This window comes from Pygoscelis adeliae, unplaced genomic scaffold (assembly GCF_000699105.1).
Source record: "Pygoscelis adeliae isolate BGI_AS28 unplaced genomic scaffold, ASM69910v1 Scaffold36, whole genome shotgun sequence".
NCBI classification, from domain to species: Eukaryota; Metazoa; Chordata; class Aves; order Sphenisciformes; family Spheniscidae; genus Pygoscelis; species Pygoscelis adeliae.
This window is the reverse complement of record NW_008824934.1, coordinates 3,240,900-3,256,397: the sequence shown is the minus strand read 5'-3', so window position 1 is coordinate 3,256,397 and position 15,498 is coordinate 3,240,900. Positions and strand designations below refer to the sequence as shown.

At 40.0% G+C, this 15,498-nt stretch overlaps 1 protein-coding gene across 1 annotated transcript in view; it reads right to left on the bottom strand.

Moving 5' to 3' along the window:
- Window positions 1–457: 457 nt before the first annotated feature.
- UBE4B (ubiquitination factor E4B) overlaps window positions 458–15,498 on the bottom strand; it is a 39,673-nt gene continuing 24,632 nt past the window's right edge. The window contains exons 16-29 of the mRNA XM_009325274.1: window positions 15,329–15,442; window positions 14,131–14,329; window positions 13,218–13,356; window positions 10,820–10,919; window positions 9,933–10,060; window positions 9,456–9,554; window positions 8,399–8,634; window positions 7,517–7,643; window positions 7,074–7,218; window positions 5,862–5,996; window positions 5,286–5,477; window positions 2,815–2,989; window positions 2,191–2,337; window positions 458–1,769 (exon numbers count right to left, since the gene is read on the bottom strand). Coding sequence (XP_009323549.1) covers window positions 1,708–1,769; window positions 2,191–2,337; window positions 2,815–2,989; window positions 5,286–5,477; window positions 5,862–5,996; window positions 7,074–7,218; window positions 7,517–7,643; window positions 8,399–8,634; window positions 9,456–9,554; window positions 9,933–10,060; window positions 10,820–10,919; window positions 13,218–13,356; window positions 14,131–14,329; window positions 15,329–15,442 — 1,998 coding nt within the window. The 3' untranslated portion in view covers window positions 458–1,707. The remainder of the gene's footprint in view (window positions 1,770–2,190; window positions 2,338–2,814; window positions 2,990–5,285; window positions 5,478–5,861; window positions 5,997–7,073; window positions 7,219–7,516; window positions 7,644–8,398; window positions 8,635–9,455; window positions 9,555–9,932; window positions 10,061–10,819; window positions 10,920–13,217; window positions 13,357–14,130; window positions 14,330–15,328; window positions 15,443–15,498) is intronic.

Sequence of the window (15,498 nt, the reverse complement as noted above, 5' to 3'; positions counted from 1 at the left end):
CCTTTTCATTATAATTTATTATTATTTTATTTCAATGATTAAACTGTTCTTATCTCAGCCCACGAGTTTAGTTCTGCTCTTCTGATTCTCCCCCCCTGTCCCACGGGGCAGGAGTGACCGAGCGGCTGCGTGGTGCTCGGTTGCCGACTGGGGTTAAACGACGACACCTCCTCAAAGGTCAGCGCTGGATTATATATAACCTAACCAAAATTCCCCCTGGAGCCTGTCACCAACTGTCATGTAGCTATGAATAGGTATAAGAGTCACCCACTTGGGAACATTCATTAGTTTGAGGTATTACTGGTATCTGTGTGCACAGAAATTTTTCACATAATTTACTAAGTTATCACCAGATCCTAAATCACTATTGGCAAACCTGAACAACGCCACCCAATCGTGTATTTTTTTATGCTTTCACTGACACACTTAAAGGAAAGACAAAGGAAACATTTTGTGCGAGTGTGTATCATTTATTGTAGTTCAAGAGAGTCAGGAATTGAACAGAAGACACAGCGAAAAACAAATAAAAGAAAAACAACCTTTTTTCAGACTTAATTTTAAAACACTGTGGTTTCAAATCCTTTTTAAAAAGGAAATTCAAGTATCATATGCAGGGGGCAGTAATACAAAAATGTTTGTGAATATTTTTTTTGTTTTTTTTTTTTAAAAATGTAATTCTACATTTCCTGCACCCTTTCTGCTTTGGTAAGGCCAAGCCATGGATACAAATCGGTACGCAACATAAAAAAAATGACCCCTGCCCCAAACTGCAGCCTCCAAGAATAAAAGGATCGGCTCTCAGCGGACAAGCTCTAACGGCTCAGAACTGCCATTTAGCATGTATCATATCTGCAGCATTAAAAGAATGGATTCTGTTTTTCTAAAAAGTCACTGAAATCCTGGTATTCCCAAGCATCTCATTCACGGCAGCTGTTTTAACATACTTCTATCTCAAGGCTTTTCAAAAATACCAGAGCATCTAGATGAACATAAAGAAAAGGGACATTTCAATGAATGGAAATTAAAATCCATGTGTGAAGTCTGCTTTTTGGAAATTATCCTTGTGTCTAACACCAATTAAAAACCAAATAGGCAAATATGTGCAATATAAAAATACGATCCCAAGAGTAACACTTTGTTGCAGGCACAGTTATCGCACAGAATATGTTCTTTTGAGGGCAGGGGAATGATTTCGATTTTCACAGGGATTTTTTTTTTTTTTTTGCATTACCAAAAAAAAAAAAAAAGACAGCAGTGCAGGTTTGATGGGTGGAAGAGGAAGAAGGGGGGGAAAGAGGAAAAAGTTACTTTAGCAGCAAATGTCCAAGGTTCTAACCACAATCAAATTAACAGGTATCTGGCTGTAAAAAATAAGGTTGAAAGGATGCTGCCCTGATCCATTCATCTTTGCTAAAATAATTCAGCTGTAAAAATTCCAAAATGTGACATATTGAAGGACAGTTTTGTAACATAAGCAACTTCCTAGCTTGTCCTCCATGTTATTGACCATCGTTATCACTTAAATATATGTACAAGAATTAAGCTGCTTCTCTCCTCGTCCACATGCTTCTGGTCACCACTGCAAGTCAGTGCCAGTGGGCGCGCTAATCCCATCAATCGCTTTCAAAGTGTATCTCCTCCGCTATTACCAGAACAGCCCACGCCCCGTTCTTCCCATTGGCGTCGGCATGCACTGCAAGGGAATTTTTAATGGTCAGCATTCTGCTTGTCTCTCATCCAGGCTTGGATTTGCTCTTTAAGTTCTGGCACTAGTAGTGTAAAGAAGAGGAAAAAAAAAAAATGATTAACTTAGCAGTTAAAATTATTTACCAATACTACTATAAGAAAGCTCCTCATGACCAATAGCAATTCCTTTTCTAGAAACCTCATCAGGAATATCTACTACTATTTTCTTCTCTATCAATATATTTGCTGCACGGCTTTGAGTAAATGAATTACTCATTTACCTACCATAACAATATCCTTTAGCCCGGCAGTTAGGAAGGCAAGGGCGTGGTTTTTTTTTTTTCCCCCAGAAAAAGGGAAAACAGAAGGAATGAACTTTTCTGTGCAAGCTGAAAGAACTGTTAACCGAGGCCTCAACGCTATCTTCTGAAAGTTTACAGAACAAACTGCACTCAGATTGCTTCCCCCGGTCAACAGTTGCAGTGCTAACTGTCAAACCGATACCTGGTTCCAGCATATTTTCTGTCAGCGTCTGACGATTGAAAGGATCAGTGGAAGAGTTCAACAGATGCCTGAGGATGATTGACCTGTCCATAATCGTTCCGGATGGCAGCCTCACAGGATCAGTCATCAGAGTGTCCATAAGTGGATCTGAGGGCACAAGCATCTCCTCGTTAAATTGAAAACAATAGCTACAAGTTTCATCGGCACACAAAACCACAGCGCGGAACTGATATTCAGGGTCCCCAATCAGGTATATTGCTGACGTTACAGAACACGGTTAAAATTAGCAGCGGACTTCAGCCTTTATACTGCTTTTCTCTTTCTGAACTGGGACTAAGCATTAGCTATTTTCACCCTGTTTTCAGATTTTGTCAGGTTTTTTACTGTTTTAAAGTACACGTAAGCAAAACTTGGATAGGAGTAGACAGTACAGTCCCAGGGATAAACAAATAAAGAAACTCTTAGCTCTCCATATTTACTTAACTATTTAATTGAAATAGAGCAGGGTGCAAGGCTTCATAAACAATACAGAGTTTCTGTTAACATATACTCATATTTAGAATCAAAGTAACAAAACAAATCCGTCTTCTCCTAAAAAAACAGTATTTAGAAAACTCAACTTGCCTCTGAATTCATCCGGAGCATCACTGTAATCAATTTCTGCACGGGCATTCTTGGCAACAATTTCCTCCACTTTCTCTGCCAGCAGTTTGAATTTCTCTATTGCTATGGTTGACTTGATGCCAGCCTTTCTCATCTTTGAGATGACCTCCTCAAAGAGCTCTTTACTGTAGGACCTCTACAAGCAAAGCATAAAAAGACAACTTTGCTGAGTTGTAGTATCCCAACATGCCATAAAAACTCCAAAGATCTTTTAATGCGTTTTTAGAACTTGAGAAGGAGGGATCAATGAAACCTCAACGTTACGTCAGACAGAAAAGTAGTATGTAGATAACATTTCATCTAGCACCAAAATGTCAACTTCGGGGTAGACTTACGCTTTTTTACTGGTCATCACTACTGTAGGACTGTTCAGGACCAATGAACCCAGCAACATCACCTAATCAAAGTGAGTAAGACACTCGGAGAGGCCGACTATAATGATTAGGACTGTTCCTTAGACAAAATATCTGTCTTGCCACTCCTGCCTGTATTCTTGTTCTCACAAGTCTTGGCTGAAGATACAGTATAAAATGAAAAGTTGGTTTTGATTTCTTAACTTCTCTGATAACATGCAAGGCAGCACTGGGAAAGAAGTGATTCTTTCTCCTAACCCAAATGAAAACAAACAAAACCCCCACCCCGTGATGTTGCAAAAATAGTAAGGCAACTCAGAGGGAGCTAATACTTGCTGGAAACTCGCCAACTGGTGCGGCAAGAACTGTACAGCTACACAGTACAACATTCAGAGACCCAATGCATATCCTACAGCTTCAACTGAAGCGAGCATTGCTTTCGTGTCAAAAAAAGAAAGTTAGGCAAGGACTTTTGAAAGCTGCTTATGTTCTAAAGACACCATTTTCTTTAAAGTTCACAATGCCGTGTTTTGATATAAGCCTTTTAATAAAAATCGTTATTTACACAGCAGTGCAAGGCTGAATTAAATGACAAAACAATACACGCTAAGGCTCACAGATTTCTATTTTCCTTGGGGATTTTAAAATGTTCAACACAGCCCCACTTCTTTCATCTACACTATATGGCACCAAGAAATACCATTCACTACTTAGGACGCGCAGTGCCCACCCAAACTCCTTTCTAGTCCACAGAGGAGAACAGAACTATGGCAGTATGCCCAGGGCTTTATAAACGTTTTCAGATTCCTTCTAGTACGTGCTAGGATTTGCAAGCGGGAGATGTATCAAAATGCTTTAGAGAAACTCTGCCATGATCAAGCAACTTTTTGTTTGTTTTGTTTTGGTTTTTTCTCCTAGTACCAGTAGCCATTAACCAACTGTGCACTTCCTTGGTGTTTCTTTCCTGTCATTGACAGTTTCCAAGATACTCGTCACTCCCCCTCCTTTTTATGAAGGGCTACTTTGTTAATTAAGCTTTATTCCAGTTCCCACACCCGCAGGCTTCTTTCTTTTTAATCCCTATGTCATTGCTGTGCATTTTGCTGGGGCTAGCATCGAAGAATGAATGATGGATAACATTCTCATTTTCATATATACTGAACAGCATCAGAAAAAATACACTGCATGCTCACTATACACATGCAAACACATAAGGTCTGTTTCAGAAGTGTTACTGATATTATCTGCAATTATCAGAACTTAAATAATTACAGAAAAAAGATCACGAGTTACTCTGATACCTCTGCTTCACTAGACATGCAAATACAGCTTCATGTATTGTAAACCAGCTTCCACTAGAATTTCAAGTAGCCATTGAGAACGTTTTCTTCCTCTGGATTTTGAAAGGTTTGTATTATCACACAGAGGCATGGAGAGATGCGATTCAGTAGTCTGACAACTTCACAAGAACACAGAGGCGAGCGATAGCTTATCTACATTAAGAATTAACATTCTGCTCTGAAGACTACCACGTGGAGTTCAAAGGTGTCTCAGGTATGTTCCGTTTTGTCAGTTTATTACACAGCCATTTAATAAAGTGATATAAAAAGGAATACAATTTGGAAACTGTTAGTCTAGAGAATGAACTTTGGATTGTTACATGAGGCTCTTATTCTCAGTCCCAGCTCTGCCTGTTTCGTGTGTTCTTGATGAGGGAGTCAAAACTCTTTGTATGCTTCAGTTTTCCCACTTGCAAAATTAGGACAAAGTACTTCTGCTAATTTACATTGAGGCCGAAGCTAATGAGCAACTAACGCTCAGGAAATTTCCCATGTGTCTGAAGTGCTATAGATGTTTACGTGTGTCTATAGGTTTGCAAAACACTGAAAACAGACCCATCTACAAAGAGCAGACAGAATACAAACAGAGAGGATCTGCTGAAAGAAAACAAATTGCGAGCGTGTATGACGGAAACTGGGTGGCAGCACACAAGCAAGATGAAACTCTTCTAGAGTATTCCGCAAAGTCCTGTTGGTCCACAGTGTTTTTGCCCTTCCCCCTCATCTTTTTGGAGCTCACCTGGTCATCAGCAATTGCTTTAGCAAAGCGAGCACAATCTAGCTGCAGATAAATGTCAGTCAGTTGGTCCAACAGCTTCTTTGGTTCAAACCCGTATTTCTCAGGGTTTTCGACTTTCAGGTCACGGCACTTGGGGCCACACAGTTGCTGTAAGTTAAAGTTCAACATAGCAGCCAATCGCGGTCCGAGTTCCTGCAAGACCAAAGTGAACACAGATCATGGCATGAAGGCAGCGATAAAGAAGATTATTACCAGATTTGCATACAGCAAGATCAGGAATTATTAACTAATAAAATTATCGTTTTGTAGGCTTGCAGGAAGTGTCTTTTCGTTATGCATGCTTTCCATTAGTAAAAAAACACAATGCAAACAGCTTCTGTCTAGAAGGATCACACCATCTCAGTGACTCAAGTAACGCTCTTGACATCAAGTAACTTCAACAGCAATTAGATTTCAATGAGTTGGAGAAAGGGGAGGAGAAAGGAGACAAAGGGCTACCAAATATTTCCAGGTTATTATCCGACAGTAGAGATGGTAGAGAAGCTAGAAACCACGTTAAATCTGAGCAGGACTTACAGGTCTGAGAAAAGGCTTTTGAACCTGCTTGGTAAGGATATGGAACATATCAACAGTTTCTGTTGCCAGGGCAAGGTACGAACGAGACACGCGCTCATCCTGAGCTAGCTGCGACTGCCGAGCCTGTTGCTGATCCTAGAAAATAAAACATTCAGCGGTTACAAGTCCACAGAATTTCCTACATCATCACCCATCAAAACCTTCACAGCCATAACGCTAACGTGATCTAGACAGACAGAAGAACAGATTGCAAATCAAATCCAGATGCGATACATTTTTTTATTTAAGGTACAGCTCACTTTTACTACCCAATACTAAAGTCTACACCAGTTTTCCAGAATTCTGCAACACTAAAAAATGAATGCAAATGGTATCACAAGACTCCATGGCTATTGAGTCTGTTTACATCCTGTAACTGCTCCTCACAGCTGCAGAACTGGGTTACGCTTCCTCTCCATCCAAATGCCAATACTTCAAGAACCAGCTTGGGATCTGAGAGTGAAGTGAGGTTCTCACTAATTTATGCACCTTACTTTATCATAAGTAATAAACACTCCACACTGGAACAATCTGCAGATGATGTACCAGCTCATTTTGTCTCTACAGTAATGGCTTTACCTTGCTGGTAGGCACAAACAGGAAGAAAGGCTTCAGAAGAGCAAACCAGAATAAGTTTAACAAACAAGATCTTTATAGCTTTTCTTTTCAAACTTTTTTTTTTAAATCAATAACCTTAAAATAGAAATACCTGACATTGGTGGGTCAACACACACAATTTTTGTTTAATCAGGCTAAGGTCTGAGGTATAGGACTCTAACTGTCTGCATCGAATCTACCCAGGATCAATGCATTAACAAAATAAAAGCTTCTATTCCTTGAAGTCAATTCAACTGGCGAGCATCTTCCAAAACCTCCTTCAAGAAGGTTAAAGTCTCAGCTTCTCCACTTAGAATTAAGTGCGCAGTTATTTAAAGCTTTATACTATTTCCACTTCACACCACACTCTTTGCCAGCCACAACATAACTACGCAGAATGATGTTTTTTGCAGAATGTCATCCAGAGTGACCACGGCCATACTGGCAGCAAGAAAAAGCATCGAGAACTGCTTCTCATGAGCAGCTCTTTGGTGCTGCCCCTTATTAAAAAGTTTTTTTAATGGTCTTGTATTAAAAAATTAAGTAAAGGGCACTTTGAAAAACAGCTCTGTTCACCCTGGGCAGCAGGTCCCATTGTTCTTTATTCTTCATCTCCTCTTGCACTTCATGGATACGTTTTAGGGACTCCAGACTCTCATCCAGCAAGAAAGTTGTGTCATTTATCAGCATGTTGATGTAGCGAACAAACTGCTTCCCAGAGCTGAAAACATTGAAACACAGTTATCACGGCAGAGTAGATGGGTGTGCAGACCAGACTGCAACCCCAGCAACACTCCTTCTGCACTGCATATTTCGAATAACGATCCCATTCCCCAAGCCAAGTTGATTGTGGTCTCCAGAGCTCAGTTTAGAAACACTCCAGTTCTACTGGAAGGGGCTGCCATTTAAAATACAACGGAAAGCAGCATCACCCATTCCCAATGGTAATGACCTCCTCAGGTCACTGCCTGAGCAGCTTGCATGACAGTAAGCAGCATTACACACGACCTCTTACTCACTTGAATTCTTCCATAAATGTACCATGGTGAGCTATATTCTGCCAGAGGCTTTTGAAAATGGTGCTGATGTGGTAGCGGATCGTAAACTTGTCATAGAATTCGCTAGTGGCTCCAGTATGTTCAACATCTGAAAAAGAAAGCAGATCCCAGAACTGAAAGCAAAATTTCCCACCAGGATTCACCTGCAACATGCTACATTTCTCCCTTACTGTGTCCAATGTGATGAACTTCAAGCACCGAGCTCTAAGAGATGAAATTCAATTCCCGTTCAGAAGTTTCCATCTTAATCCCCATTAAAAGAAGCAGCACCGTCCATTTTCTAATCCAGAACCAATCTCATTTCTGAAGAAAAACCCTCAGAAAACAAAACTTGCTGTTCTACTCAACTCCACTCTGCTCTTCGTCCCACAGTCTAAAATTTCAATAAGAAGAAAACTCTGGGAACACTGCAAAAAGTTGTTTCTATGGGTGCAAAGCCCTTCTGAAGCATCCGAATCTACAGAACTAGCAAAACCACAGTCAGAAGCTTTAAAATCCCAATACTCCCTTACAAAACAAACAAAAAACTTCCAGTTTGGAATCTAAACACCACAAAAACAATTGTCACATCAATCCACAGTGCTAGAGTTGTCACTTCACAGCAGCTTGTGGAAGCACTGGAATTCTCAAGGTTCCATCTAATGCTATTTCCCCCGATTCCCGAGCCACAAAGCCTCATCTTTACAAGACCCAAGACCTGCCTGTTTTTTTGTGGGTTTTGGGGGTTGGGTTTTTTTGTTTTGTTTGTTTGTTTTTTAAAGGTTACAACAACTAACACAGCCTTTTGCCTTATAATACTCATTGCTTACTGTACACTCAGTGAACTACAGACAAAGCACGCACCTGTGTAAAACTTCATCAAGGAGGGGACTAACAATTTAGTGGAGAGAGGATGATTCTCAATCATTTCAAAGAACTTTTGTGTCCGGGGCTGAACAGCTGGATTTGTCATGAACATCACTTCCACCAGCTTGGCTACTAAATAAGGATTTCGGATGTAGTTCTGGTTGCACAGCATCACAACAAGGAACATCACTATGTCCTGAGTACAGGGCTCATAAAGCACCTGAGGAGCATATCTGAAAAGGAGGAGATAAGGAAAACAAAATTAAAAACCCCAACCCTGTATTGTCTACAGAAGGTTTATCATGTACATCAAGTAAGTTCAGATCACTCATTAGCAACAGGAAAAGTTCAGTCATTTTATCATAATTCCCCATCTTTCACTGCAGAAACTAGATTCTTACTCTTCCAAAAGGCCTTGCCAGCTGTTCACCGGAAGCTGAATTTTAGCCTGAAACACTATCATTTTCTTTTGTCGCGCATAATAGCAAATTTGCTATGAAGTACCACTATAACAGCACCTCAGGAAGGCAAAAGCAAACATCTCCTCATCACACAACACAGCGAAGTCTGAGTTTGAAGGTACATTTTCAGGAAAAAAGTGATCAGCTTCAGAACACCAGGATGACATCTGAGGAGTATTCATGCCCATCTAAACTGCTAAAACTATACAAATGCATTTCATCCCAGCAAATTTATGGGGGAAGTTTTCTACTTATTAAGCTATGACTTTTTAAAAGTATTATTCTAGTGATGAGTCAACATATCGCGAGATCAAAAGGACTCAAACTCCAAACCATAAAGAAAATTCTTGGTGGGAGGGAACCAAAAGACCTTCAACTTTCTTCCGAGAAAAAATTAGGTTAGAAGGGACTCTGGAGCTCATCTAGGCATTATATCTGCAGCAATGTCTGCCAATGCCATAATCCTGTTAAAAAAACAGAGCACTAACAACAGAATAGCTAAGAGACTACTTTTGCACCCTAAATTTACGTGCGCACCACCTGTTACAGGGGTAAATGGTAGTACAAGTTTCCTTTAGTACAACTTTACTTACTGTACAATAAAAAATAAAAATTCAGCAACATCTTCCACGTAAAACTCTGGCAACGCCGCAAATACCTTCGGAACTTCAGGAGTTAAAGGCAATTTTATACTGTAGAATAAAAGAGACAACAGGACAGTAAAATAGCAGGGTTCAGTAGAAAGTGTCACCAGCTCTCCTATGGAATTCTCCTTTGGGAACACTTTACAGAAGTTCTGACACTGATTTTTTAAAAATCCATGTCAGTACTTCAAGTGTACTAAACGTACCCGAGGGTTGCTCTGCCTCCCAGCTGAACCTTAAACTATAAATAAGACATATTCCATTGCAAGAATGTATGTCACTGACATAAATAAAGTAGCAATCACGTAAGAACGCAGACACTGTAAAACAAAAAATTAAAATTCTAGAACTGCTAAATTCAGTAAACAATCTAACATGATCTGAAATATCCTTGATACAATTTACACAGATAATCCTGACACTCACTTGGGATAGGCAGGGTCAAGAATGCGAAGCATCAGCTGAATCACCATGCCATAGAAATTCAGACATCTCCTGAGAAAGTTTTCATCCAGCAAACCAGCATCTGCACAAGCCTTGCACCTCACCAGTTTCTGCAGAATATGCATACAAAAACTAATCCAGGGCAAGACAACATAGAAGGAAGGTCAAGCCTATCCAAGCTAATCAATATATCTGTGAATTATGACAATTATACAATGGTCTCTTCTTAAAATATGCTCTTATTTGAAGAAAACAGGGCACTTAAGGCCCAACATATCAAGAAAAACACGCACATAATTCAGAATTGCAGGGACAGAGGAGCCTTTTACAAGCTTTATGGGAACAATGAAAGAAATAACAGAGGTATCAAAGTGGGAAAGCGTGCAATTAAAGTCATTTTGGTGATACAGCTCAGAAAATTTGTGTCAATTTACACTAGGAAGACCTAAGCAGGACAGACCTTCAAAAAAAAAAAAAGAGGACCCCAGCATGCTCATCTTTGCAAGAATTCTACATGGGATTAGGGACTCAAGAGCTCCATCTCCATCTTGGGCACCGACTGTGCACGCACAGCTACCCCATAACAAATCACGGTCCCTTTACTTGTTCTCTCTCCAACAACAATAGTATTTTCTTCTTTCTGAGGAATACTGCCTAAGTTGATCTTGGCGTTACTTTGAATTTTAAATTCACCATTAATGTTATATTGTATCATGACCACCATCCAGTGCAGTGCTCACATGGTTCATAGATTCAGAACCACCATTTTCAAGAAGCAGTGGGAAGTTGCATTTAAACATTACGACACGAAGTAAACATACAGACAGGCTGACAAAGGCATTTAGTTGAGAACTGAATCACTTACAAACCTTAAGCTGTGTCTTGCAACGTTTCAGCATTTCTCGATGCCTGGTAGCCAGAGGAGAATCCTTCCATTGACTTTCATTGTTTTTCAAATCTTCAACAGTCCTGAAAACCATACGCAATAATTGGTTGTCATGACAGAGGGGATATGTACTGCCACCTACGAGGCATTTAACCTACTTATCTGCTAAATACCGAGGAAATATTGAGAAGAGTGGGGAAAAAGCTCATCATTTTCATAGAAGTTACCCATCATCATAACAAGAAAAATAAATTGCTTTTGTAAATGCAGGCTGAACATCTGTACAGTGTGCACTCAAAGGCACTACATGCACTAGCTCCAACATACATGCCTGTCAGACAAACCAGAACAGTGCAAAAAAAACAAACAAACAAACAATGAAACACAGAAGGGATCTATCCTGCCTGACAAACTAATTTTACCCACTGTATTAAAAAAAAAGTATTTTCCTTTTTTCTTTTTTCAGACTGACGTCTACAGTCACTCTAAAGGAAGGTTAGAAGGATGTCATGAAAATTAACCCTAAAATTAACTCTAACACAAAGAAGGGCTGATCCAGTTAACGACGAGATATTTAGAGATCTCATTCGTCTTCTAATATCAGAAAGGAATATGGAAAACAGACTCAGCTAAGGAGAAAAAGGTGGCTGACAACAGGACGTGTTAGAAACACCTTCCCTTTCCCAAGAAAGGCACAAGTCTGCATCCTGCGTATCTTCCCACTTTCCACCATTGTAAATGATTTTTTGCAGTTTTGTTCTACGCTTCTCATGCCCCACTCCCCATAAAATTCAGGTGTGCAGAGGAGTACGATACATGAAGAGTCTACAGTCTCCCTGTCAGCATAAGGACCGGTAAATCAAGATGGTTGATATTACCTCCCCTCCCTTACCCATCTTCTCACTCTGTCCCACAGAAGAGAGAACTTAAATGTACATTACACACACCATTTACATGAAAAAAAATCCTACGTATTCCCATACCTTAATCCTTTTTAGGAAGGGCAGCTGATTAGAACAAAACTCAATATACTGAACTATATGAATATGGTCCCTTTTCATCCCTCTTCTAAGCACGAATTGTTTTCCACATCAATCTCTGCCTACAGCAGAAAAATATCCAGTCTAATTTCTTTATTACCAACATCTAATTATGTTGCCCAGTGTTGCAAGCAACTAAGCAATTCATGGAAAATGCTGAACACTAAGCTGCTATTGATGTCAGTAAAAGCCAAGAGCTCTTCACTCTGCACTGTTAGATGGAGATTGCTGCATAAGCAACTCCTTCACAACAACTCTAAATAAGGAAATAGAAGCAATTCCTCTTTCAAGCCAAATGTATGGCTTATTTACAAGTAATCCACAGGCTGTTTTATATGAAAATACTTTTTTCTTTAAGATATACTGACTCTTCTTGGTCCATTCTCCGCAGCTTCCCAGGTTCTTGGCCTGCATGTGCTTTAACAACTAAAAGTGAAATCGCTACGAATGCAGTCCAAAAATCCTGTAATGTACTCATGGTATTACTGCCAAGGAACATTTACCAAAATGCAGTCAGTGCAATTATAAACAATGGAAAATACTGATGATACAAAAATCTGTTCTAATTTTAACAGAGTATTCTTCGAGGTTTAGCAACTATAAAAGTCTATTTGCATTTATGCCAAGAGAAATAGAAAACAGCAGTGTCTTCATGTCAACATCGTAACTTTTATTTATAATTAAAAAAAAGGTAAATCACATGCTGAATTACGTGTACATCAACAATATTAAGAGTTTACCACTGAAGGCTTCCCCCCCCCCCCAGTACAACAAGTTATCCCACCTCAGAAGCCAAGGGGAAAAAGGTAAGTATCTTCTGGGACATACAAAACAGCTCAGGCACAACTAAATGTCTTGTTTCTGGAATCACAAGTCATCTACAATGACTTGATTATCAGACATGTAACTTTATATGCACTCCTACAGCTATGTCAAAGAGCCTGAGGCACTCATGTCCACATACCATCAACCACACCGCAGATTAAGTTAAAATAAACAGTTAAGAAATGTCATGAATCCTAAAATGCTCTGAAGATAACTCAATTATCTTTTAAATAGAATGGTCTCACCAATTTGAGCTGCCTTGTGTAACTAATCTCTTCCATCACACTATTATTTGAATTCGCGATTCAAGCCACAGTCCCTGAACGTAAGCAAAAATCCGTAAGGGCCAAAAGCAGCAGATTAACAAATAGTTAAGATGATCTGTACTCAGCAAGTTTTACCCAAATTGTCATTACAATTTCCATTAAGTTTATAGGACTTGCCATCATGGTGAGAAGATGACATTGCTAGGATGCTAGGACTCTCAGAGGCACTAGATAATTAACGACTTCTAACCTGTTGAGTTCCCTGATGGCCCGCAGTCTACGTATGTACCGACGGCAGCTTGGCAGGATTGAGAGATGGTGGGCATGCAGAGTTAGGAAGAAACATTCTGTTGGGAATTTCGGCTCAGAAAATGGAGACGGATCCCTGTCTAGAAAACAAACAAACAAAAAAGCAGTATAGGTGAATAAATTCAAAAATGAACTGCCTTATCTAGGGGCGAGACCTTGAGCTCAACTTTCTTTAAAACAAATAAGAGCAGACAGCATCAAGAAAAAGCATTTAGGAATAGGGGAATTATTTGCTGGAATCAAGTACTTCATGTACCTCCAGTATCAAAAACTGAAGCCAGAGTTAATGCTTAACATATTGTCCTGGTTTTGGCAGGGATAGAGTTAATTTCCTTCCTAGTAGCTGGTACAGTGCTGTGTTTTGGATTTAGGATGAGAATAATGTCGATAACACACCGATGCTTTAATTGTTGCTCAGCAGTGCTTACACTAGCCAAGGACTTTTCAGCTTCCCGTGCTCTGCCGACTGAGCAGGCTGGAGGTGCACAAGGAGCTGGGAGGGGGCACAGCCAGGACAGCTGACCCCAACTGGCCAAAGGGACATTCCATACCATGGGACGTCATGCTCAGTACTTAAACTGGGGAAAGCTGGCCGGGGGGGCCGCTGCTCGGGGACTGGCTGGGCATCGGGCGGCAGGGGGGGGGGAATTGTACTGTGCATCACTTGTTTTGTGTATTATTACTATTATCATATTATTATAATTATCATTTTATTTCAATTATTAAACTGTTTTTATTCTTCCGATTCTCTCCCCCATCCCACCGGGGGGGTGGAGAGTGGGCGAGCGGCTGTGTGGTGCTCAAGTTGCCGGCTGAGGTTAAACCACGACACATATCTCAATAAAAGTACTCACAAAGTTCAGCAATCCAGGCTGTAACATCCTCCATTGTTGCTTTCACTCTTGTCTCATCTGTTGGGAGGTCAATACGACACCTGGGATGAAATATGTACATGGGATCAACCGTTTCCAGCTTTATCTTCGTACTTAGTTGCTGTAGTACCCATAAGAAGTTGAGCATAAAGCCATCTGTAGATACCAAACGATCATCTGTCTGTGGGGTAAGAAAGTAAACAGTTGAAGACATAAGCTTAGAAGTGCAAGGGTATTTTCTGCTGCTTTAACAGTATTCAACGTAAATGAATTATTCAAGAAAAGGGAGAAATGATGAAGAACGTGGATCCGTAAGGAGAACATTTGTGATAATGGGAAGGTCACTAACTTACACATTATCTTTCTCTATGGTTCAAGTAGTCATTCTCAAGAACACCGAACAAACAAAGAAGAAGTAGAAGACGACCTAAGAAATTTAAAAGGGCTTAAAAGGGCCTCTTTCAAGAATGGTTTGCCACAGATATAGATAGCAACAGAAGAGTTTCAAATAGTTGCTGAGCCTCAATTCATAAGTTCTATGTTAAGGGTAAAATTTCTATTACTTCTTCACTGGAATTTCACAGAAATATTCCCAGTAATGGTTCCAAATGTTTGCTTTTGAAAAGGGGACTTGAAGACAACAATGATGCAAACTTCAGTTGTTCGGGATTCGTGCACAGATTTTATCACAGGAAATGAGTGCAATGCATTAATTAAACAATGGCAAAATAACATCCCTGTTGTTTCACTGGAACCATGCCAGTTCATATCTGCATTACTCCTTTTACAGAAACCATACAAAGACTAGTAACTTACCAGCTGGAAAATAAGTTTTTTAAACATAGCCAATTGGAATGAACGAAGCCCCCATAGATTTGGGGGTGGGGGCAGAAGTACAGAGCTTTACACATCTAATATAGAATCCCTGTTAATGAAGTGACATGTCAGTCCTAAGAGAGGAAACAACATAAACTGATCAAATCGGTAAAACAGAATAATTTCAGAAATGGGGAATGGCTTGAAAGAGATGAAGACTGATGACAGGGCTTCTTGCCTGTTGTAGCAGGCATTCAAAATTCTTTTGCCCTCCATTCAAGAGCCACCACTGCACGAGCCATCTAGTGCTCTTTGTGCATTGACAAGGTCCACCAGTTACAGGAAGAGCATTCCTTTTATTTACCTGCATTTGTGCCTTTTTCATGTTGGCATTGACAATAGCTGCCATGTAATTGAGAGCTGCTTCTCGAGTTTCACCATTCAGTAAAATACTATGTAGAATCTTGAACAGCTCTTGCTGGAATTTCAAGTAAACATTCTGTCAGGTTGCACATCCTTCTCAACATCGCATTC